The 26,418-nt window shown below is 43.7% G+C and overlaps 1 protein-coding gene across 5 annotated transcripts in view; it reads left to right on the top strand.

Annotated features, from left to right (window-relative positions):
* PCSK4 (proprotein convertase subtilisin/kexin type 4) overlaps positions 1-24,641 on the top strand; it is a 91,124-nt gene extending 66,483 nt beyond the window's left edge. For 4 of the 5 annotated variants that reach the window (XM_029613320.1, XM_029613319.1, XM_029613318.1 and 1 more), the window contains exons 14-15: positions 23,125-23,244; positions 23,493-24,641. In XM_029613320.1, coding sequence (XP_029469180.1) covers positions 23,125-23,244; positions 23,493-24,022 — 650 coding nt within the window. In that variant the 3' untranslated portion in view covers positions 24,023-24,641. Of the gene's footprint in view, positions 1-23,124; positions 23,245-23,492 lie in introns of those variants that run through there. The other variant, XM_029613322.1, reaches the window with a different exon arrangement.
* The last annotated feature ends 1,777 nt before the right edge of the window (positions 24,642-26,418 follow it).

Raw genomic sequence — 26,418 nt, 5'->3', positions numbered from 1 at the left:
GTGAGTGACATTGCGGACGGGATAGAAGGTAAGGTTTGTCTTTTTGCGGATGATACTAAGATCTGCAATAGAGTGGACACGCCGGAAGGAGTGGAGAGAATGAGAATGGATTTAAGGAAGCTGGAAGAGTGGTCGAAGATATGGCTGCTGAGCTTCAATGCCATGCAATTGGGGTGTGGAAATCCGAAAGAACTGTATTTGGAGGGTGAAGGGCTGATGAGCACGGAGCAGGAGAAAGACCTTGGGGTGATAGTGTAACAATCTGAAGTCAGTGAAACAATGTGACAAAGCAATAGCTAAAGCCAGAAGAATACTGGACTGCATAGAGAGAGGAATATCTAGTAAGAGAAAGGAAGTGATGATTACCTTGTTCAGGGTCTTGGTGAGGCCTCACCTGAAGTACTGTGTTCAGTTCTAGAGACCGTATCTCCAAAGGGACAGAGACAGGATGGAGGCGGTCCAGAGAAGGGTGACCAAAAAGGTGGATGGACGTCATAAAATGACTTATGAGGAGAGATTGAAGAACCTAAATATGTATACCCTGGAGGAGAGGAGGAGCAGGGGTGATATGATACAGACTTTCAGATACTTGAAAGGTTTTAATGATCCATTGATGACAACAAACCTTTTCCATTGGGAAAAAAAATCAGTAGAACTAGGGGTCACAATTTGAAACTCCAGGGAGGAAGACTCAGAATCAATGTCAGGAAGTGGTGACGACTAAAACTGTGAAGGATTTCAAAGGGGCATGGGATAAACACTGTGGATACATAAAGGCTAGAAGATGGGAATGAAGAGAAGAGCCATGGGGGTGGCTTGCTGGAATGGAGGCTACTACCTGGTGATTACTACCCTTACTCAATGAGCCTTCACACGGTTAATGCAACTCCAACATTGCTCTCTGCTTCAACGGCAAGGAGAAATGTGGAGAAGAGGATTTGCATTCAGACAACCAACAAGGACAGTCTGGGTAAATAAGCGTGGGGGTAGCTTGCTTATTGCGGCGGTTACTACCCTAAACCAATTAAGCCTGATACTTCACTTTGAATGCATATACAGCATTGCTCTCTGCTTCAACATCAGGAAGAAAAGTGGAAAAGAGGATTTACATTCAGACAACATCCAACAAAGCATGGATCTGTGCAGTCTGGGTAAACAAGCATCGGGGTAACCATTAAGCCTTGTGTTCACCTTTGATGCAACTCCACCATTACTCTCTGCATCAATGGCAGGGGGTGGCAGGAAATTTGAATCAAACAGTTACCAACAAGGGCCCTGAACTTGGTGGTCGGTGAAACAGATAAGTATGGGAAAATAAGTGTGAGAGTATGCTGGGCAGACTGGATGGGCCAATTGGTTTTTTTTTTTTTCTGCCATCATTTCTATGTTTCTATGGCCTGAGGAAGGCAGCATAGAGGTGCTGAAGAGAGGCCAGATTAGAGGCACTGCAGGATGACCAAAGAGAGGTGCCTGTTACCTTTGGCGCGCGGTCCGCGGCGAGGCAGCGCGCTGGTGGGGACGTTCGGGCTCTGGGGACTAGCAGGGCGGTCCCGGCAGCGCGAGCTAGTGGGGATCAGGGCGTTTTCTCACGGCGGGCAGACCAGCGTCTCCACGCGGCAAGGGGAACCAATTACCGTGGGTCTCGAGCGTTGGCTCTGCCCCCTTGACGTCAGACGCCAGCAGAGGCTCCTTTTGCGCGGGAGAATAGACTATTTAAAGGGAGCAGCTTCCCCAACCCGCTGCTTCGGCCACGATTGTTCTGTGGAGCTTTCGCCTGGGGATTTTGCCTCCGTTCCTGATTGTCTGCTGCCTGCCTTGACCCGGACTGAGTATTGGATTTCGTTGCCTGCTGCCTGCCTGGACCCGGACTGAGTATTGGATTTCGTTGCCTGCTGCCTGCCTGGACCCGGACTGAGTATTGGATTTCGTTGCCTGCTGCCTGCCTTTGGATTATCTGCTATTTTGGTTCCTGATTGTCTGCTGCCTGCCTTGACCCGGACTGAGTATTGGATTTCGTTGCCTGCTGCCTGCCTGGACCCGGACTGAGTATTGGATTTCGTTGCCTGCTGCCTGCCTGGACCCGGACTGAGTATTGGATTTCGTTGCCTGCTGCCTGCCTTTGGATTATCTGCTATTTTGGTTCCTGATTGTCTGCTGCCTGTCTTGACCCGGACTGAGTATTGGATTTCGTTGCCTGCTGCCTGCCTGGACCCGGACTGAGTATTGGATTTCGTTGCCTGCTGCCTGCCTTTGGATTATCTGCTATTGTGGTTCCTGATTGTCTGCTGCCTGCCTCGACCCGGACTGAATATTGGATTCGTTGCCTGCTGCCTGCCTTGACTCGGACTGTCTTTGGGACTTCTCGTCACTAGGTAAGCGGTCTAACCGGTGGTTCCACTACTATCAGCAAGGGATCCTAACAGTGCCATAGAGAAGTCTGATGGTGCAGAAGAGTCGGAAGACACTGAGATTGGAAAAGAGATGGACTGTCATAAAGGACTATGGTGAGATACTGGCCAAAGGGCACAGTGGATGGTAATTAAGGAGTGGTGACCGTGAAGCCTCTGTTCTGAATTTAATTGGTAAGAGGCCAGAATAGGTATGGTGGTCGCTTCCCTGGAAGGGATCCAGGGTGTGTAATGATGCCCCAACAGGAGGGGTAGGGCATGTAAAGGAGTGGTCCTAAAACTTCTCTTTAACCTATGTGGTGTGAGCATCTAGCCTGGTCCCCCTTCAAAGGCAGAGAGCTCGAGCTCTGGGGGATGGGGCCCCTTGGAGGAGGAATATGAGCTGGGATCGAGGTGAAGGCAGCTTCTGTCATCACCGTCCTAATGGTGAATCCCGTTGTCAATGCTGAAAGTAAGCAGTCGTGCTGGGTTTCATGTGCACTGTAAATAAAACACTCCTAAAGCCTTTACTGCTCATTTACAGTTGCCCAGGCTTTCTTCAGAGCTCCACCCTTTCTCTGCCAGGGTCCACGGTTCAAGACCCTAACTGACTATTACACCGGGATCTTAAAACATAAAAAAATATAGGGATTTTCTAATTAAATGAGATTTAAAAAAAATATGTAAATTATAAATTTTTAATGTAACTATTTTAAAGAGGAAATGATATAGAAAAAAGTGTGTGTGTATTTTTGTTATGTTTTAAAATCTGCTGTCATGGAAATACTGGCTTTAACTGTCACTGCACCACAAGTATGTAGTAGTGATGTCACAGGATAAAAAAAAAAGTTCTCTTCCTCCATCAACTGGATGAGGGACTAAACCCAATCGCTCTGGAATGGCGTAGCAGAAAAAACGGAAAGGAAATTAAGCACGCAAATCTACATTTCTCCTTATTTCTCCAGTGTTGTGCTACCTACAGAGTCCACTTTCTTGGGGGTTTGTATTTTAATTTTTGTTTGTACTTTTCTCTTTCTAATTTGTGGTCACTGATATATTCTGTGCACGAGGGTTCTGTCTGTGTGCTGTCTGTACAGCCAAGGTGAAGCAGTTCAGTTTATCGGTGTTCCAGGGCAGTGCTGCCTTTCAAAGCTAGGGTTGTTGCTCTTTGAATCCTCCAGAGCTAGTGCTGCTGTTGTATAGCGGGTTTTGCTACATTGTTATTTCATTAAGTACCTGATAGAGGGGAGAGTTTGTGCTACTGAGATGAGACCAGAATTCGAGGACAATATTCAAAAGCCGTTTAGATGGCTAACCGATATTAAAAGCTGTTTGCCGCTAAATTCTACCCGTATAATGAGTTGGGGGAGGGCGGGAGGCCACTTATGTAGGGCTGTCCTAAAGTTTGTTTGTTTATTTATTTATTTATTTACTTAAAACTTTTCTATACTGTCGTATAGTAGAGCACCATCACAATGGTTTACAGTTAGGCACAAATATGTGGTTTCTAAGTTATCCAAAGGGTGCCATTATTATATGGTTACATAGTTCGATAATATACTCTAAATGGGAATGGGTGTGGTTACCATTTACTATTAACTGCGTGAACATATTCAGCTAACTTTAAGATAGCCAGGTTTATTCAGTGGCATGACTGCACTGCTGAATATACCCTACTAGTTGACCGGAAATGTTTGTTCGGCTAACTAGCCGAGCCGCTCAGCGACTGAATATTGGCCTCTAAATACTTTTTTTTTTTTCTTATTATCCACCAGTCCAGACATTTTTTTTCCCTCCCTTACCAGTAGATGGAGACAGAGAATAAAAGCTTTACTGTACACTCAGGTTCTTAAGTAACTGTGCCACTTGCAGTCTCCCAGTATTCTTTGTTTCCAGCAGATGTTAGGGGTATCTGTCCTGCAGTTGGATGATCTGATAGACTTATTCCACCCAGGTTATCTTCCTGGTGGAATAGGGATGAGCAGGAGATCAGTGACTCTTGGTGAGCTTGTACCCTTTCAGGAAGGTCTGAAAGCCAGTAGTGCTGGTTCCCTCATTCCCTGTGCTCTTCTCCTTTGTGAGGGCTTCCTTCTTGGCTGCTGTGATGGAATTATTTCTGACTACTCTGGCTGACAATGTATTTAGAGGTTAGGCTGTATGTATTCAGAGTTATTACCCAGACATGCAGACTAGTTTGAAGGCCACAGGCCAGCCTCTGAGTGAGCTCATATATTTACAGTTTTGCATTGTGAAATGTTTCCTAACAGACAAGAATCCGAGAACTGTAGAGCCAGTAGTTCTATAGTGAGAAAGTAAGCAAGTAAATGAAAGTGAAGACTACACAGCTGTGCCTGAAATTGAGATGAACATAAAGGGAGGGAACACTGCTGTCTCCCAAGCATTTAGTGTATAAGGAAAAATAATAGCTAGAGAGGGAAAGAGCTCTTCTGGACATGACAGCACAGACTGATCCTTTGGAAACATGTAAGCTTTATGTGTGTAGCAATTGTTATCTGTAACTAATACTTCTGGGTGATCTGATTTTATTTGTTCTATCCTCTTATTGCTCAAATAAACTTTCCTAAATACCTGGAACTGTGATGTACTGAATCAAAGTTTGCGTGTGGCTATTTGTGTAGAGAATAAGTTCCTGGGTTCAAGCCCCCAGGTATAATCTTGTGTGTGTTTACATTGGGTAAGCTTCCGAGGCAGTTCTCTGTGCATGCAGGTGACAAGCCCCTTTGGGTAACACTCAGTGTAGACCCCAGTGAGATTAGCCCTAGGTCAGAGCAGTGGCATAGCCAGAATTGATTTTTTGGGTGGGCACAAGGTTAACATGTGTGGGCTGTAGGCATGCAGGTCTGAGACCTACTAGTTGTTTTCTTATTGATAAATAATGCCATATACTGCACCCTAGAATGACTTTCTAAATAATTTGCAACAGCCATTATGCATCATGTGTGAAATTTTAAAATATTTTACCTCAATTATTTCAAGCACTTGCCAGCATTAAAAATTCCTTATTAATCAGAATTTATTTTATATTTATTGCAGTTTATAAATGCACAAGTATAGAAAATCAGATCCAATCATGTAATAAAACAAAAATTAATGTATTCTTTCATGAACCATCTTTGCAGAAAACCAGAAATCTTCATAAATACAATAAAATATAATTAATCATCAGAACAGGTGCAGTGCAGAGCTAGGGCAATTCACATTACAACTAACATGAACAAAAAAATTCAAATTCTGGTGTCACCTCAGCAAAAAATAACCCTCCACTGCTATTTTGTGAAGTAACACAAACTCTTGCAAAGAGAGAGGCTTCTAGAACCTTGCCATACAGTCACAGCACTGACTCTCAGGATACAAATAACAGCAACCTTATGAAAAAGCAGCAATGCAAATACTACACCAGGCCCTAGAACATTAATGCATCACCTACAGGAATGCCAGAACAAGCTGGACTACTATTACAGAGAAATTACACGCTAGCAGAAATACTGCAGTTCAGGCACACACACAGGCAAAATAGAGACCGACCCTTACCTAATATAGAAATAAGAGACTACAAATTAGAAACAGAAACATGCAGATAAAACCAAAATAGCCTGAGAAACTAAAGTCTCTGAACAGTGGAATACTGAAGAAAGAGAAAAATACAAAATTGTAAGAAATGCACATTCCCAAAGATGGGATCTAATTTTTTTTTTTTTTTTTTTTTTTACCTTTGTTGTCTGATCTTTGTATTTTTCTAATCAGTTGATCCTGGTCGCTTTTTCCTATTTTTTTCCCTTGTCGCTCATTTCCTAATTTCTTTTCAGTGTCTTTCTTCTACTACTGTCTTCTTCCCTTACACACACACACACACACACACACACACACACACACACACACACACACACGCTTTCTATCACAGACTCCCTCACACACTCAAGCTCTCACTCTCATATGCTCTCCCCCCCCCCCCCCGCACACACACATACACAAGCTCACATTCTCTGCAGACACACACATACAAGCTCTCACTTTCTCACCCCTCCCCAGGCTTACATTCTTATGCACACACAGACATACATGCAGACTCCCATTCTCACCCACAAACCGATGCTCCTATTCTCACCCATACATACACGTATTCAAGCTCCCATTCTCACCCACATATTCAAGCTTCCATTCTCACCCACACATACACATTCAAGCCTGCGCACAGCTTCCGCTTCCTCCCCCTCCCAAGCAGGAAGATCAGTTGGCCTCTCCCACTGCCACCGGCCTCCTGCTATCTTTGGGCCGTACGGCCCACCAATCTTCCTGCTTGGGAGAGGGGGAGGGAGAGGAAGCGAAAGCTGTGTGCGGTGCTTTTGCTCCCTCCCCCACCCCCCAAAATAGGAAGATCCAGTGGGCCATACAATTGCTTCCCCATGTGTGCCTTGCAAATGCACGGAATGGCACGCCAGCCCTGGGTCCTCCTCTTTGCTGTGCAGAGATGGGATCCCGCGATGGCCTTGCAGGTCCGGTGCTCCACTTCCGGTTCCAGTTGGGTGGGCCTGGGTCCAAATTGGGTGGGCAGCTACGCCACTGGGTCAGAGCCCTTGGGCAGAATGCCAACATGTATGGTCTGAACCCAGAACAGCTCCTGAAGCCAACTTCTCAGGAACGTATACATTTTTACTTTTGGGTAGTGCCAAACTCTGAGGATACGGGTTTTTGTGTGCTGTGTGTTTTTTTTTTTTTTTTTTTTTTTTTTTTTTTTAAATAAAAACAGGTGTACTACTGCTTCTAGAGCAGGAGTAGGAAGTTTGGTGGCAGTACTGCCCCCTCCCACTATGGGCTGCTTCAGGACTTAGAACTTGCCTCGGAGGGAGAAAAGAATATGTGATAAAATTAACATTTCCTATTCATTTAGTCAGGCCAGTCCACAACATAGAAACATGACAGCAGAAAAAGACCGTATGGCCCATCCAGTCTAGCCATTAGTCCAATTAATTTAGCATCACTTTCTTAGAAATCCCCTGTATCCATCCCATGTTTTCTTGAAGTCAAATACTGTTTTTGTCTCTAATACCTCCATTGGGAGGCTGTTCCATGCATCTACCACCCTCTCTGTAAAGAAATAGTTCCTAAAAATACGTCTGAATCTGCTGCCTTTCACTCTTATCTCATAACCCCTCATTTTAGAGCCTCCTTTCCATTGAAAAAGTCTCATCTCCTGTGCCTGGAAACCTGTGAGATACTTGAATGTCTCCCAGCAGATGAAGACAGAGATCAAAAGCTTACTGATGTTAGCACAGAAGTACAGTATATGAAGGGTGAAATCTACCTGCCATTATTCTGTCTCCTGCAGATGGTGGATGTTCAGGGGCGCAAGCTGCATCCCACCCTGGGGGAGTAGCTTTTAGTACATCCCTTTTTGTAATGGACTGGCCTGACTGGAAGAAGAGGAAGGTGAAATTAGTTTTTGCCTGATAATTTCCTTTCACTAACAGGCCAGTCCGTGTTCCCTCCTAATGCTGCTTTCTGTTTGGGTGGTTTTAGGTTTTTGGTGAATTGCCCATGGAAGGCATATGGATGCCATGTCAGTCAGAATCTAAGGTCTTGGTGAGCATGGGGTGTATTGGATTCCTTTTCCCCATATTTATCACTTTGTTTTTTTTCTGTTTTGTTGTCTCGCTTCTTTGTACTTCTGGATGTTTAAAAAAAAAAAAAGAGAGAAAGAAAAGAAATGAAAGAAACTAAAATTGTTTGTGGTTTTAAAGTTGACAACTGGTTAGCTTTTACAAAATTTTCTGACAGGCTGATGTCAGCACAGAGTATACGAAGGGTGACAGTGAGTGTTTGATCTGTCTCCATCTGCTAGTTTGTGTGCATAACTTGTTTATAATGGACTGGTCTGACTGTTCTAGAGGAAAGGAAATTATCAGTTAAGTAATAATTTCACCTTATTTTGGACTGCACAGCACTCGCAGCATGGGTGCTTCCTCTGAGCACAGGATGTGGAGTACTGTATGTGAGGATTGTGCTGATCATGCAGTGAAGGTGGAGAGGGTTGCTTTGGAGGGAACCCTCTCCCCAAAAGTAAAGGCAGGTGGGCTGCATTCAAGAAACAGTTGCTAGGAGCGGATACAGGCTCTGCCAGTGGGAACTTGAGCAGGGTGGGAATAGCAGTCATTTTGTTTCATTTTCTCATGGTTCAGGGAGAATTTGCTGAGGCCTTTGCAGATTCACTAATTCTGGACTCTGGGATGAAGCAGGGAGAAGCTCTGCTTTTCAAGGCTAGTTGTAGTAGGATTCTTTGGAGCCTTTTCCCATTATGGTGCTCGTGCATAAGGCCTTTTTGATTTTTAAAAAGGAGCTGGGTCTGGTGGTTCTGTCCTTCGGGACTGTCTTGGGGATTCCTTCAGCTTGTTTTCATTATAAGAGATGAAGGCTAGGGGGCTAATCTTGATTTAGAAGTTGTCTGTGGTTTGGGGGAAAGAATCTCAGGAGGAAGCACCCTGGGGACTTCAGGGGACAATGATTTTGATAAGGATACTCTGAAGGTGGGGAACTCCATATGGCAGAGAGTGATGATCCTAAGGTGGTCCATCTTTTGAAGAGAAGAACTGACCATCATGATAACTCAGGCCCTTGTGGAGCTGGGAATTAGAGAAGAGAGCTGAGTCAGAACAGGAGGATGAGCATCTCATTTTAGAGGTACAACTAAAGCTTTTCCTTTTCATAGGTTGATAAAAGCTTTACTCTCTACGCAATGGGATATGCTGGAGGCTGGCCTAAAAGTTGCAAAGCCATGGTGAAGTTATATCCCCTCCCTGAAGAGACCTTTGGAACTTTTAAAGTTGCCCAAGGTAGATGCTTCAGTGTTTGTGGTCACTAAGAAAACAATCCCAGTGGAAGGCTGTGCAGGAAGGATGCTCAAGATTGGAAGATGGAAATTCACCTCAAATGAGTGTTTGACTTTTTGGCCTTGGCTCTCAGGGCAGCTGTATATAGCACATTGTCAAATCAATTTCCTAGAGCTCCAGATGACATGGCTATTTCAGCAAGCTTTCCCAGATCGATTAATCCTCCTCTTTTGCTTTGCTTTAGTATTTTGAATATTTTATTAATATTGTTTTTATATTTTGGTTTATTATGTGTACGCTTTATTTCATTTTCTTACTGAGGTGTTTGTTTTTCCTCTGTAAACCAACATGATGTTTTTTTGAATATCGGTATAGAAAACCAAATAAATAAATAAACCATACCTCCTGTGTTAGGAAGCAGTCCATATCTGGTCCTGGGCCCTGTCCCATGGGAAGGAGCTCAGAGCCATGTATCTGGCTGGAACATAGACCATGATAGCAGACAGGCTGAGTTGTGCCTTCAGATCCCACAAGTGGTCTCTGTATCAGGGGGGTAGCAAACCGGATCTTCTGCCTTTAGGAGAGCCCAGATGTGGATCCGTTCACGTCCCCCCTGCAACAGGAAGGCGACTGTTTTCCCTGGACAGAACAGATGGCAAACCAGCCTCGGATGCTTTTGCCCGCCATTTAGGGCAAGGGTCTTCTTATGTGAATCCTGAAGACTCTCCTGAAGCTTTGCAAGGACAGAGGGACTATGATCCTCATAGCCCCTCATTGACCGAGACAGGTATGGTTTCCACTCCTTTGGGACTTGTCCATTCTGAACTTCCTCAGAGCTCATCATGCAAGACTGAGGCAGATTGCAGCATCTCAACCTCCAGGCTCTGTTTCTCACAGCCTGAATGTTGAGAGGTTAATTTTGCAACTGCTCGATCTTTCTGAGGATGTCTGTCTGATCCTGGTGACTTCTAAAAAGTCCTATGGACTGAAGTGGAGGTGTTTTTCCATGAGGTGTGAGTAAAAGGCCCTGGATCCGTTCTCTTGCCCCACACAAAAACTGCTTGGTTACCTTCTACACCTATCGGAGGCTGGCTTAAAAACCAACTCCATTAGACATCTCAGTGCAATTGGCGCATACCACCATGGTCCATCTCTGTATAGCCTATAGTGGTACGTTTCATGCGGGGCCTGCTTCAATTAAAGCCTCACGCCATGTCTTGGGACCTCCTGTGGTGCTAGTTCGGCTGATGACAACTCCTTTTGAGCCACTGTGCTCCTGTGACCAGAAGTACCTGACCCGGAAGGTCATATTTTTCGTGGCAGTCATTTCAGTGCGCAGGATCAGTGAGCTCCAGGCCTTAGTGACTTATCCATCTTGCTCTAAGGTTTTTCATGACAGGGTGTGTACATAAGACCACTCTAAGTTCCTGCCTAAGGTGGTAATAGATTTCCATCTTAACCAGTCAATCGTCCTGCCAGCATTCTTTCCCAGGCCTCATTTGCACCAAGGTGAATGAGCACTGCAGTGTGGACTGCAAGAGAGCCTTTTTTTTTTTTATTTCTTTTGATAGCAGTTGGTTGGGAGTTGCCGTTGCCAAACAGACACTAACCAATTGGCTAGCAGATTGCATTTCCTTCTGTTATGCCCAGCCGGGACTGCATTTTGGGCTCATTGTCACCATGGCAACTTTGGGGCCCACTTGTAGAGGAGATCTGCAAGGCTGTGACTTGGAGTTATCTCCACACCTTCACATCCCATTACTGTCTGGACAAAGATGGCTGACGTGACAGTAGATGTGGCCAGTCTGTCCTCAGGAATCTCTTCAAGGTGTAGACCCCAACTCTCCCTGCCTAGTGTCCATTTTTAGGTTCAGGTTGTCTCCCCCTTTGTTACCAACAGCACTGTGGTGTTTTGCCTGTTGGCACCTGGTTGGTGTCTATTGGTCCCCTTTTGTGTTGGGGAGTAGTCTGTAGCTAGGGTTTCACCCATATGTGAGGACTACCATCCTGCTTGACCTAAGAGAAAGCAGAATTGCTTACCTGTAACAGGTGTTCTCCTAGGACAGTAGAATGTTAGTTCTCACGAAACCTGCCTGCCACCCCACAGAGTTGGGTTTTCTCCTTATATATTTTTCTTTTTCATAATTTTATGTTATAAGATTGAAGGGAGACAAGTGGTATAGGGCATGCTCAGTGTGCCTAGTCAAAGTTCCAGAAACTTTGACATAAGTTTTCCATGCTGGGCTCCATCCGTTGATGTCACCCATGTGTGAAAACTAACATCCTGCTGTCTTAGAACACCTGTTACAGGTAAGCAACTCTTTCTGCCTCTAATCAGAGGGAAGGCAGTGAGAATACTGTCAGACAATGCAACAGCAGTAGTGTACATAAGCAAGGAGGAACCAGAAGCTTAGCGCTGTTCTTGCAACTGGAGGTGGTATTCTGGTGGGCTCTTTCGGCTTCTCACATCACCGTGAGCTTGTGCAGGTGGACTTATTGAGCAGGCACAGGCTAGACTCCAGGGAATGGGAGCTGGTGGAAGAAGCATTCTCAGTCAATAGGTCCAGGTGGGGGAAACCTCTGTTGGATTTGATGGCAGCAAAGGTGAATACAAAGGCTCTGAGGTTGTATGGTTGAAGAGAGACAGGATTGAAAGGCCTGGATGCCCTGTCGCAAAAGTGGCTTTAGGATTATCTTCTTTACTCGTTTCTATCTTGGCCTCCGATAGGAAGGATAAGAACTTGCCATACTGGGTCAGACTGGGATCCATCAAGGCCAGTATCCTGTTTCCAACAGTGGCCCATCCAGGTCACAAGTACCTGGCAAGATCCCAAATAGATCCCATGCTGCTATTGTTCAGTGATAAGTAGTGGCTATTTTCTTAAGTCTGCATCAATTTCCAAGTGGATTAAGAAAGCTATTGATTCTGCTTACATATGCAAAGGACTATGGTTTCTGGAGGAACTGTGGGCTCATTCCATAAGGGTACAGTCTACATCTTGGGCAGAATGTATGTTGATATTGCTGCAGGAGATCAATTAGGTGGCAACTTGGTCTTTATACTTTTTTTCCCAAGTATTAAAGACTTTTGGGCACTAGACGGGGGGGGGGGGGGGGGTATTACAAGCAGGACTTTTGGGTTCCTGCTCAGTTTGGGGAAGCTTGGGTACATCCCATTCATCTGGACTGATCTGGGGGACGATAAGGAAAGGAAAATTTGGTTCTTGAGTCCCACAGATCAGTCCAGAGACCTGGCCTGTCTTTCAGAAGACTGCTCTATTCTTTTTTTTTTTTTTTTTAATTTACAGTATATTTTTTAAATGTAACAACATATGTTTATAAAGAAACATTGATACATAATAAAATTCTGCTATACAATTCTGCTGTCTTCAAATATGTAATTCATACATCTTACACTTTTTGTTTTGTGTCGTCACCCCTCCATTTCCCCCCCTCCACTTCCCACCCTCTCCTAACAGTCCATTGCTCATGAAGGATGAGTTGTACCAAATATGGATGAGTGGTCTTGTTTGTTCCACTATGTGGTAAATCTATTCCATTGATTCATGTATTTTTTCAACTGTTGTCTTGCTGAGATACCATACTTTTGTTGGTCTTTTGAAGTACCCTTGTTTGAGGAGATACTGCCCTCTGTTTCCATGAGCATGCAATTTCAGCTCGAGCTGCCAGGATAACCTGTTTTATCCCAGGACAAGCAGGATGCTAGTCCTCACATATGGGTGACGTCAGTAACGGAGCCCTAGTGCGGGAAAACTTCTGTCAAAGTTTCTAGAAACTTTTGACTGGCAGCCTGAGGCTACTGGGCATGCTCAGCATGCCATGATATTCTCTGCCACAGGGGTCTCACTTCAGTCTTCGTTTTTCCGCGCAGCTGGACAGCAGCACAGATATCGGAGCCCTCTGAGTTACCTCAGTGTTACAATTCTAGTATATACTTCTCTCCATTAGGGGTCTCAAAGTTTTTCTTATATCACCGGCTGGTGAATTATTTCGGTTTTTTCAAAAAAAAACAAAAAACGAAATTCAGTTTTCTGTCATCGACAGCCGTCGATGTCAAGATGTCCTCAGGGTTCAAAAAATGCCCGAATTGTAACCGCACAATGTCGGTTACCGATCCGCACGAAGAGTGCGTTAGATGTCTCGGAGAAAAACATGACATTTCATCGTGTGAGAAATGTCAAGAGATGACGCCAAAAGGCCGTAAGCTCCACCAGGAGAAGATACAACAGCTATTCAGCTTACAACTGACTCCTTCTCCAGCTACTTCTTTGAAATCTTCGCCATCCGGAGTATCGAAAAAGGTACTGTTAAAAAAGCGCCGAACTGACTGTTCCGGAGATAAATCCTCCCCTACCCCGTTGACATCGTCGATACGCTCGGCAGTAGACGTCCGGCCTAAATACAAACATCGCCACAGACACGCCCCGACCTCACCGTCGGCACTTGACCGAGGAGAACCGTTACCAAAACGGCCTAAACTTACTATACCCTCGGTGCCTGAAGGGCCTACTCCGACGTCACTTCCACCGGTGGCACCACCTTCGTTGATGCCACAGGACATCGCAGCCTACATAAAAGAGGCAGTTTTACAAGCGATTAAGGAACAACTACCGGCACCTCTGCCGGTGACGTCCCCTTTAACATAGACTTCACCGATGCCGGTACAATCAGTACCGAAGTCTCTTCCATCGATGGTGCCAGCGATTCCGGGACATTTCCCAATGCCGGGTACTGACCCGATGCCGGGTATCGACCCGATTAACCCCACAATGTGTTAGCAGACACTTCCCCATTGTTGTTTTCCTCTAGAAATTTCTCCATCTCTTTACTCATTACTCTCAATACAATATTCTCCTGATTGTATGCCTAATTTCTGTAGTGTTAGTGTAATAGCTGCATGGTCAGACCACGTAATTGGGGATATCTCTGTGGATTTAATCTTATTAGTGATATCTTTATCAACAAAGAAGTAATCAACTCGAGTAAGTTTTATGCACTTTTGCGTAAAATGTGTAGTTATGCTCTGGGGGATGATATAATCGCCAAGCATCTATCAAGTTCCAGTCTCTCAGAAGGGTTTTCAGACCCTTCCTATGGTGTCTGGAATGACTCCCTCCTCCCCCACTCAAGTCTAAAAAGGGGTACCGGATGATATTGAAGTCCCCCCTATTATTAAGGAGCCCTCCACCCACTGTTGAAGAATGGTAGACAGTTTCTCAAAAAATGGACCTTTACCTGTATTAGAGGTGTATATATTTATAATAGTGTAAGTTGTATTACCCATTTTAAACTTGATGATAATGTATCTACCTTCAGTATCTCGCACAATGGAAACAATATCTACTGTCACAATTTTTGAAAAAAGAATACCCACTCCCCCGTATTGTGGCCTACTGTGGCTGCGGCAAAGAATTGCATAGGGAATTGTTGTGAAAGCAGTAGCTTCTCATATTTCTTCCTTAGATGAGTCTCTTGGCATAGGAGAACATATATTTTCCCCCTGGTGGCATCTTGTAATAATAGTTTTCGTTTATAGAAAGAACAAGCCGTTAAGCCCGTAACAACAGGCTACATTAAAATTTTTTTTTTGGTCCATTTCCTTTCCACTCCCTCCCCCCACACCTCCCTCTCTCTCTCCTCCCTCCCTCCCTCTCACCTCCCCCCACCCCCCTCTCTCTCTTCCCTCCCCCCACCTCTCTCTCTCCTCCCTCCTCCCCCTCCCCTCCCACCTCACTCTCTCCCCCTCCCCTCCCACCTCTCCCATCTCACTCTCTCCCACCTCCCCTCAGCTCACTCTCCTCCCAGCTCATCCACAACCGGCAGACGGGGTGTCCCTCCCGTGCGCGTGCCGCCGCCGTTACTGCTCCTCCCTGCCTCTCGCACGCTGCCGCCGCTACTGCTCCTCCCTGCCTCTCTCTCTCGTACGCGCGCGTCGCCGCCACTATTGCTCCTCCCTGCCTCCGCGGCTACTGCTCGTCGTCGCCGCCACGGCCGCCGGTCCTGCTCGCTGCCGCTGCCGGTCCTGCTCCTAAGGAGCAGGCGCCATTTTTTTTCCTGACACGCTGAGCTCTGGCCGATGTGCGCGCATGCGCAGTAGAGCTGCTCTCTACTGCGCATTTGCGGCACGTCGGTCAAGCTTCGTTTATTAGTATAGATTAAGCCCCTTAACATTCCAAGACATCATTCTTAATTCTCCCATGGTGAGAATTTCTCCCCCATCCTCTGCAATTTCCTGAACTGCTCAGTGTATGTATTCAACACTTTTCCCTTCCAAAATGTATGGTATAGGCCAACCTTCTCTTTCTATCTTGGTTGTGTAAAATTAGGACTGTAGAGTGTCAGTGACCCAACTCCCCATCCTTTTTCCCCAGTCCCCACCCTATCCCTCCCATAGCTGGCGCTAACGCTCCCAGAGGACTAACGCCACACACAAACCTTTTTTGGCGGCCGCACATCCCACTGCTCTCCCCCCCCCCCCCCCCCCCCGTAACATTTGCTATGAACATCCTCCACTCATTCAAAAAACTGTGCTTGAATAGCATACCAAAATTGATTTAACTAATGCCTCGCAAACTGTGAACATCAATACAGTAATACTAAGTACTGCAAATGCCTATCAACTGCTAACTAAAGCTTGCCAGAGTGTCACACACTGGCTCCTTCTAGACTCACGGCGCAGATTCCCTGGAGATTAGCTGGCCATCTGACTGTCGTCTTAAGCATTTTCCCCCATACTGGACTCTGCCATTTCTGTGGAGTCTCCAAAGGGTAGCCCGAAGTGTGCATCTTGTCCGCTTTCAGCGGGGTGTTTCAATAGACTGGCCACTCGTAGCAGTTTGAAACTTCTTCCACGGTTTTGACTCTTGATGAGACACCCTGGTTTGTAAATTGAAGTCCAAAAGGGAATAACCACTTATAATGGTAGTTTCCTGCCTGGAGGACCTGTAGTACTTCACGAAATTCGCATCTCTTCTTTATAGTAATTGGAGATCGGTCTTGGAATATTTTCACTTTGGCCCCATGCCATTGAAAATCTGGGGTTTGCCACGCTTGCTGCAGTATTTTTTCTTTAAGTTCATAAGCTTATTGTGGTGTGGAAGCACACCACAATATCTCTGGGTGTGTTTCCTCTCGTTTTGGTGAGGGCTCTATGTGCCCTGTCCAATTTAATCAGAGGGGGTATTTCTTCTGTAGTCTGATTTTTCAGGATAAGACTGCAAACGTCCTGTATTATTGTGGTGCAGTCCTGATAGCCTTCACCTTCAGGTATGCTCCTGAACCTTAAATTCCCCCTTCTGGATCGATTCTCTAAATCCTCTAACCAGCTCCCTGTTTTAGCTGGTCTACTTCTTGCTGCAGTACAGTTATAGCTTCACTCTACTCCCCTGCCTGAGTCTCTATGGCATCCACACGGTCCCCCAGGCCTGCAAAGTCTCATAGTAGCTCTGCAGCTATCTGCTGTAATTCACTTTTTAAAGTTCCCATGCCCTCTTTCAGCTCACCAAACCACCTTTGGAAGTCAGTGCGCGAGTAATTGCTGATTCCTCGGTCTCCCGTGGTTCGCTGCAGTATTCGGCTGGGAAGGGAGAAGCGGGCCTCTGCTCACCCCGATCAGGATCAGCCATGCGGTCCTGAAGCTGATCAGCCATGGCTGTGAACGAAAATTGTTTTAGGTCCGCGATTTATTTCCTTGACGCCATCTGGCATTCACCAGAGAGGAGTGCTGCGATTTTTGCCGGGTTTTCACTATATTTTGAGGAGGATGAAGTGAGATTAATAAGCTGGAGGAGCGGAGCTGGGAATCTAAGCCGCCATCAGATCGGGTGATGTCACTTCCTCCAGATGACTACTCTATTCTATATGTATATGTGTCAGTTGTTGCCTTGTTTGGCATTCAAAATCTTTATCTTGGATGGTGTTCTCCAGTTCAGGGTTACATTCCCCCTGTTCAGTTGCAAGTGGTTGTTAGTTGGTTTGTTTCTTAGCTTGGGTACAGTGCATACTGAGCAACTGCAGGTAGCATACTATCTTATGTACCAGCAGTACAGTAAAGCTTTTCTTCTCTGTCTCCATCTGCTGGTAGGGAATTGCAACCCATTTATCCGAACTGATCTCTGGGACTCCAGGAATGAAAATTAGCAGCTACAAACAATTTTCCTTTCAGCTCCTCTGATTTTCTCATATTTACTTTAAATCCTGCAACTTTCCCCAAAACTGCCAGTTTTCACACTAGGACTGGCAATGTAAAAAATGGTTTAATTAAAGTAAATAAAATAGCAAATAAAGTAATCTTATATTGTATTCGAGTGAGATATTGAAATCCATTGAATATCTCTTAATTGACATGCCCTCTCTTCTAGAGGTTCCACGACTAATGCAAACAGTAAAGAAAAGAACAGGCACACTTGCCTAATTCTTCTTCCCAGAGCAAAATACCTAAAGTATTTCCCATTTACTTTAATACAGGCCTCAGGGCACAAATATAAACTATGCAGTTAAGTCAAAATGATTCCTCCTAGCTACATGGTTTGCAAACATAAATGCCAATACACTCTTTCAAAAGCCTTTACAGCATCAATTGACAACAAAATAGTAAGTATCTCCTCCTTCCTCCCCCATTTATATCAAATTAAATATCTTTCTAATATTATCTGCTGCCTTTCTCCTTGGTATGAACCCTGACTGATCATCTACCACCAACCCAGGAAGTACTTGACTCAGTCGATTTGCTAAGATCTTTACTAGTATTTTAAGTCTGAATTTTAAAGGGTATAGGCCTATATAAGTTCCAAAAATATCATCTTTCCCCGGTTAGGAAGATCAATGATCCTGGCCATATTCATTGATAGTTTAGGGTCTTATAATAGAGTTGAACAACTTTAGAAGGGTTGGCTTAACAAATCTTTTAATTTCTTATAACATTTTGCTGTGAAGCCATCCAACCCAGGGGATTTTTTTAACTTTGAAAGCAGATACAGCCACAAGAACTTCCTAACCAGTAATTTCTTTTTCCAGCCTTTCTGCAATTTCCTCTGATATTGATAGAACAGTATTTAAATCTTGTTCCTTTATCTCCCTCATCTGTATTGAATGATCATCCTTATACAACTCATGATAAAATTGCATAAACTACTCCCTTAAACAGTCATTATTTTATAAGAAATCCCGTTACTCATCTTTTATCTTTACAGTTTTGTTTCTGAACATACTGATTTCTCAGTTTTCATGCCAGGAGCATACTAGGTTTATTTCCCCACTCAAAATATGTTGGGTTAAATCAAACTTATATTGAATTTCCTCTTCTAATAACACATTAAACCAACCCCTCTCCTTTTCCTTACTGAGATTAAGAGGAGTGAAGTATTTGCAATTACCAGTTAGGAAATTGGTCCCACTATGGACTCTGTTTTGTTCAGAAAGCCTCATGCAAGTCTCCTTTTGAGCTTATCAAACAGGCATCCTTAAAGGATCTTACACTGAAGACAGTGTTTCTGGTGGTAATTGCTTTGGTGAGGTGTATTTCAGTTGCAGTTATAGTCATGCAGAAACCCTATCCTCAAATTTTCAGAGGAAGGGGTATCTATTTGTACAGTACCATCTTTTTTTGCTTAAGGTGGTGTCTTCTCTCTAGGTCGGTCAGTCAGAATTACTTTCTTTTAGGAAGGTCCTGAAGAGTAGTCTAAGGAGCTTCATGTGCTGGATGTTCGTAGGGTACTCCTGAGGTATTGAAGGTCACAAATGTTTTTTGGAAGTCAGCTCATCTTTTTGTGTTCAATGGTTGCAAGAAAGGAGAGATGTTTAAAAGCTTCTGAAAAATCAGTTCCTCATTAGTGCACTAATACTCTTAATGGCGGGGCAGACCTCAGTACAGATTTTTAAACTCAAATGAGACAAAATATCGGAGTCCTGTTTGTGCGGACCAATGACTAAAGCACACTATCTCCCTCCTTCCTATTTTATTTCTTATTTTTCTAAAATATTCTTTTTTTTTTTTTTTTTTAATCTTATTTTATTCAATTTCTATTTTAGGGAATTTTGAAAGTGCAATGTAACAGCCAAGTGAATTGATTTCACAAAATAATTTATGCTATAAGTTAAGTACAACTATATGGCTGTTTCTATGAATGGTAAATGTGTGGATTCGGTGTCCTATAATGGTTTGAATAGAAATAGCCAACATTAGTGTATGGGGATGAACACCGGCAAGGATATGCTTTGGTTTTAAATCTTTAGAATTTTGATAGAAATTGAATAAAATAAAGGTTTGGTTTTTTTAAGTAGAATATTTTAGAAAAAAAAATAAAATAAGGGAGGAGGTTGTGAGGACCAATGATTAAAGCACACTAGCAGGATTCTGTGAGATATATTTTGTCTCATATGAGTTTAAAAATCTGTACCGAGGTCTGCCCCTCCTAGCATGCACTAATGCGGAAATTATTTTTCTGGGTGTTGGTTATATTAAGGTTCCTTTCTCTATTATACATATTAAAAATTTCTGAAGCCAGATGGATTAAAAAGACAGTTTTGTCAGTGTACGTTTGCAAGTTCCTGAAGTCTTAAGGATTGCTCCACAAGGGATCAAGTGGCTTCATGGGCTGAGTGTCAGTTAGTGTCTCCGTGGGTTATTTGTAGAGCGGCAACTTTATTGCATACTTTCTCCAAACCTTACAGGTTGAATGTAGATGGCTTTAGACACTGCTGCCTTTCCATGAGTCCTACCAGACCACTCCAAAATTCCAGTCTTTGAAACTGAAGACCATTCCTTTGTGGATATTAATATATGACTGTAATGTATTTTATCGATTGGTTGCTTTATTCAAGGAGTTATACCCTCTGTTTAGGGGTGTCAGGCCTAGTTTTTTGGCTTCACCAAAGGTTTTTATTACCCTTGCTTGTAAGGGATGGTTTATTTTAACTTCCTCTGCTTTCAGGCAGGCCAATCCCCACCAATGGGGTTATGCATCTCTGCCAGCAGATGGAGACTGAGAAAATCCCATATTTATGTATTAGACATTTTATATATTGTTGTTCCATGTAAAGATCACAACTGTTTACAAAGTAACATTCATAGCTATGGGTTAACAAGCAAAGACGGATTACAGAGGTAGTATTAAAAAACAGTTATTAACATCTATCAGAAGACATGTACCAATACATATTTATTTTATTTATTTATTTATTTTAAGTTTTTTTATACCGATTTTCCTGCATAAAATGCATATCAAACCGGTTTACAATGAAACAGAATGAGCATATACATATACATAAGATGAGAAGTACAGAAGATCAAATAGTACACATTTTACATATTTATTAGTGTGTTGTGTTGAAATTCTTTCATTCATTCATTCATTAAATTTATTCCTCATGCTTCAATTAGTATCTCTTGTCTGTCTTATTATTGTGGTTCTCTACATTCTGATGTTAGGTGTTATGCATTTTTGAATAGCCATGTTAGCTCATTTTTAAATCTCTATCTGGTATCAAATGTAACATCTGCGGAAGAGAATTCCAAACTTTTGGACCCGCTATGGAAAACACATGATCTCTTACTTGCGACAGAAGTGTAATTTTGCTGCTATTATACCGGTGTTACTGGTTTGGACTGGTCTGTTAGGAATCAAGAAAATTAGTAGGTAAGAACTAATTTTTCCTTTTGTTATGGTGAATACTAAGGGAACACATCCTATAATGCTCTGCAATTGTTGGTGAGTTTCTATGGCTGCAGTTTATATTTACAGAACAGGAAGTACAGAGTTTCCATTCGCTAAGCTGTATTTATTTATTATATACTGACATACGATCTTGAGATATCACATCAGTTTACATTCAGGTACTGTAGGTATTTCTCTATCCCCAGAGGGCTTACAATCTAAGTTTGTACCTGAGGCAATGGAGGGTAAAGTGACTTGCCCAAGGTCACAAGGAGCGACAGCGGGACTCGAGCCCTGGTTCATATCCCACTGCTCTAACCACTAAGCTATTCCTCCTCACTATTTGAAACTTACCCTAAATTGGCTGCATTTAGGCCTGCTTGGGGTTTTAGTTCCTTAAATTTAGCTAGTTAACGCTAGCCGACTAAGCCCTCCCATCAGCATTGGAAACACATGAGCCAGCCTGCTTTTACCATGGCTAAATCTAGGTGCCTGGTGAAACTAGATATTGATAGGATGAAAGTGATTCAGAAAATGGCTATCAACATGATACAAGGCCTGCAAAACAGACTACACAGAGGGTTCACACATTCAAAACGTACCCATGGAAAGAGAGAAAGGAAAGGGGATGTGATAGAAACATTCAAATCTTTATTCAAGCCTGCTAAAGTATCAGAAGGCATTTTCCATTAAAACTATAAATTCAGGGACAAGGGGTCATAATATGAAGTTGAGGGAGGAGTAGAGGAAATATGAGGAAACCCTTCCTTCTTTACTGGATACCTGGAGTAACCAACCAGCAGATGCGATGAAAACATACCTTGACAGAACTTAAGCATCTGCATCTGTCCCACATCAAAGAAATCTAGGAGGGGGAAGGGCCCTGATGTTGGACTACAAAGGAAAAGTATATATTCTCAAGCACGTCAAAGAGTGGAGGGCCAAAGAGGGCAAGAAGATGAAGCTGATTTCCCCAGAGCAGTGGTACAACTGCATCAAGCTCCCAGAAAGAAGAGGGACAAGATCAATCAACAGAAAATGGCAGCAAGGTTTTGATTAGATTCTCGGAAATGTATGTGTGAGGGCTGGGATATTTCCTAGCATAGGCTGCAGGCTGACTTGGTTTCATGTGCCAGGTAAGAACTAGAATTAAGAACATAAGAAAATGTCATACTGGGTCAGACCAAGGGTCCATCAAGCCCAGCATCCTGTTTCCAACAGAGGCCAATCCAGGCCATAAGAACCTGGCAAGTACCCAAAAACTAAGTCTATTCCATGTTACTGTTGCTAATGGTAGTGGCTATTCTCTAAGTGAACTTAATAGCAGGTAATGGACTTCTCCTCCAAGAACTTATCCAATCCTTTTTTAAGCACAGCTACACTAACTGCACTAACCACATTCTCTGGCAACAAATTCCAGAGTTTAATTGTGCGCTGAGTAAAAAAGAACTTTCTCCGATTAGTTTTAAATGTGCCCCATGCTAACTTCATGGAGTGCCCCCTAGTCTTTCTATTATCCGAAAGAGTAAATAACCGATTCACATCTACCCGTTCTAGACCTCTCATGATTTTAAACCCCTCTATCATATCCCCCCTCAGCCGTCTCTTCTCCAAGCTGAAAAGTCCTAACCTCTTCAGCCTTTCCTCATTGGGGAGCTGTTCCATTCCCCGTATCATTTTGGTAGCCCTTCTCTGTACCTTCTCCATCGCAATTATATCTTTTTTGAGATGCGGTGACCAGAATTGTACCCAGTATTCAAGGTGCGGTCTCACCATGGAGCGATACAGAGGCATTATGACATTTTCTGTTTTATTCACCATTCCCTTTCTAATCATTCTTTATCGTCTATGCCAGACCAGTTCAGATAAGTGGCGTACCTCTTTCCCCCCCCCCCCCCCCCCCCCCCCCCTCAGCTAGCAGATGGAGACAGAGAAAAAGCTCAAGCTGACTTTACTCTCTCTCTAGCGGTCTGGTGCTGTCTTCAGCTGTTCAATATTCTCTGTCTCCAGCTGATTGTGAAGACATGGCCTGGTGCTGCAACTAAGAGTAGGCTGTTCCTGAGAATGTGGTTGATTTTTGGGAGATAAACTTAACCAGAATATTGAAACAGGGTCAAATGTCCTTATTTGCTGACATCTATAAAAAAAAAAAAAAGTTAACCTTTGCCTGATCTCTCTTCCTCCCCCCCTCATATATTTCTGCTATCTCTTCACCAGGTTTTCTGTTCAGTTTCATTCTGCAGCTCTATGGAACAGAGGAAAACATGATGGAGAAAAAGATCAGCAGTGCTGTAATGGGCAAGTGTTTGAAGTGGAACATGAAGGATATATGTGAGGGTAAGTGACCGCATCCTATCTTTTGACTTCTCTAGAGTGAGCAGAGGACAAGATACAATTCCTGCCTGAGCTCTAAAGGGACAGCTGGGTGAACATGGCAGAGTTTTTCCATTTATCTACTAATATGCCTTTCATGTAGACCAGTAAGCAGCCTTCAAATAGCCATCACAATGTTGAGAATTGGAAAGGAAATACAAAGAGAACAATCACATTCATTGTTTTGTTTTGTTTTTTTTCCCCTCCTACAGCATGCCAGGAACCCTTTTATGCCTTCAAACATCTGTGTCTGTCATACTGCCCACCGAAATACTACAGAAAAAGACAGATTTTCAATGCCATGCAGGATGGGTCCCAGATGTTCCAGTCGGCCCTTGTCTGCGCCCCTTGTCATCCATCCTGCTATACTTGCAATGACAATTCAGCTCACAATTGCACTGCTTGTCCACCGTTCTCTAGCTTTGATGAACAAATGCACTCTTGCTCCCAGCCACTGTATCCGCGTCATATAGCTCCTGAAACTGGGCCCAAACAGATCCATCATATTGCCGCTCTGACTGCTATTGTTGTTTGTGCTCCTGTGGCAATGTTCTTCCTGCTCACTGCTGTCTTCTGGCTGTTTAACCGGTTTACGTTGTGCAGGCAGTCCCATGTCTCCAGTGCAGAGATAATGACCCTCCATACAGTGAGCGAGGACGAGGTAATCACAACTGGAAATGAAGGACAGGGTTTTCTACCCATGTCAGGACTCTCATCATCCAGCAGCCCTATTTTACCTTAGGATGGACCTATATTCTTTCTGCCTTTAACTGTTTTAAGGCAGGGAGACTCTTGGAAGGAGAAACTGCACTGCTCCAGTAGAACGTATGTGACTGCAGTCTGAACTATCTTAAAAACTGATCTACACCATATGCTTATATTTCTAAAGGAGTCACCCATTTCCCATGCATTTATCACCAGCAAATTAAATTCTTGTACCCTGGTACTTGGCTGATGTATGAAATCTTTTAGATATCTTAGTGGATCTGCTTTGGTGTTTTTATAGCTATGATTAGACATTCACAGACTTGCCAAAACCTAAAAGAAGACAATCAGTCAGGCCCAAGTTAAAGAGCTTTAACTATGCCAAGGAGACCTGTATTAAAAACAGTAGGACATGCTAATGAGAACCCAGGACAATGTATCAGACTAGCAAAGGTTAGTTTTGGGGCATTTAATGTAGAATAATTCAGCAATCTAAACAAATAATGTTTTTCTAAACCAATGCCCCTTTATGCTGTGGATAAAGAATAGTGAGAAGGATGCTCTACTTGTATCCATTATAACCTGCAGATTGCTTGCTACAGTCCAAAGCAGTTCAAGGTTGCAAAACTCAGAAATAAATGGCACAAAACCCTCCAGTCAATTCCTATTTTTGGTATTAGTTCCCTTGCTCTGTCTATTTTGCTGAATTTAAATGTATTTTATCAGCTTTGGGGAGACCTCTGTGTTCCAGAATGACTGAAGTTTTTGCCAGATTCCTCCACCATGAAAAATAGTTTGTAATCTAAAGATAGTCAGAATTCTTTTTATTATTTGCATTATAATTTTTATAAGACTAGAGGAATCAACTGAGAGCATTGTTTCTCAATTGGGAGCAGAAGGGAGATTTTTAAATGGGATAAAAACAAACCATCTCTATCTTGCTATCTCATCTTACCCGTTCCTGGTATAAAGAGTCAAGTGATATCCTCTAATTAAATCCCAGGGGCATTTGGGGATGGTGAATGGGGTACTGGTAAATACTGACTACAAACAGCCAGTAAGAGAAAAATCTTTAGTTTCTATTATAAGATATCTCATATTAGGAGCAATGCAGTTTGCCAAATAATGTAGAGTAAACCCCAGCTCAGCTCTTCTGAGCTGTTACTCAGTTAAATATTTATTTGCATTTATATTCCATTTTTTGGCACTTCAAAGTGGCTTACATTCAGCCCTATCCCCCAGACGGCTTGCAGTCTAAGTTTGTATCTGAGGCAATGGAGGGAAAAGTGATTTGCCCAAAGTGTGACAGTGGGATTTGAACCCTGGTTCCCAGCCTGCTGCCATAACCATTAAGCTGTTCCCTGTAAGTACCTGGATCAGTCCAGACTCCTGGGTTATGTCTCCCTTCCAGCAGATGGAGATAGAGAAGTTTTGACAGACTCTGCCCTATATCCTAAGGTGCCACCTACAGTCTGTCTGTATTTCTCTGTCTCCAGCAGATGGTGGAGATGCAAAACTTAGTGTGTTCTGATTACCTAGTGTAAAAAAAAAAGAAAAGGTGATAGTTAGGCAGAAGGTTCAGGTTGATGTTCTGTAAATTAAAATTAGATTTAAAAAAAAAAAAAAAGAGAGATCAAATGAGGATTTCTTCAGCCTCCCAGGGGGGTTGCTAAGTCCTGAGGGGACCATCCCCCCTGGTATTGCAGGCTGCTGCTGGTAGGGGTCGAGGGCCCTATTACCAACTAAGAGCAGCTCTGGGTGTGATACCGGGGAGCCCGGCTCACTCGCCCCAGAACGATCAGGACCCAAGGACGGCTGCCGGGCAAGTAATGTAGTGTAAAAAAAAAAAAAAAAAGTTTGCTGGTTGTTTTTTTGATCTCAGCGCACTGACTCTCCCTTCCCTCCCTGCTGCGACCAATTGAGTCCCCATGATTTTTGCCGCATTTTTCTTTCATTTTTCTGCTGCGCACGATGCCCTGGAGCACCTCTCTCGGAATGGCCTGTGTTTGGGGTATCTCCCCGGAAGGGAGGGACCCTCCATTTTGGCCCGGGATGGGTGGCTCTGTGTGCGCAAGGCTTTTTCAGGGTTTCCTGCACCTAGTGCCTCTACAGCTGATCCGTTCCCGCTGAGTGCGGGAATGGAAGCCATTTTGAGCTCTTTCAGGGAAGCCATGAGATCAGCGATGGGGGAGGGGATTTTACCACCTTCCCTCTCCTCTCAACAAATGGCCCCCGGGGGGGGGGGGCGGCCCGGCAGGTCCAGACTCTCCAGAGTCGGAGGATAGCCCTGAGGGGGCTGCAGACTCCTCCTCTTTTTCATCAGAATTTGGCCTGCTTCTTCATAAGCCCTTTAAGGCTAGGAAGTCTGGGAAGAAGTAGGCTGGGGAGAAATTTGCTTTGCTGGATCTCTGCAAAGCTACCCAGAAGAGGTCC

This window comes from Rhinatrema bivittatum, chromosome 8, assembly GCF_901001135.1.
Source record: "Rhinatrema bivittatum chromosome 8, aRhiBiv1.1, whole genome shotgun sequence".
Taxonomy (NCBI): domain Eukaryota; kingdom Metazoa; phylum Chordata; class Amphibia; order Gymnophiona; family Rhinatrematidae; genus Rhinatrema; species Rhinatrema bivittatum.
Note: the sequence above shows the minus strand (reverse complement) of the source record. Positions and strands in the feature narration are given on the sequence as shown.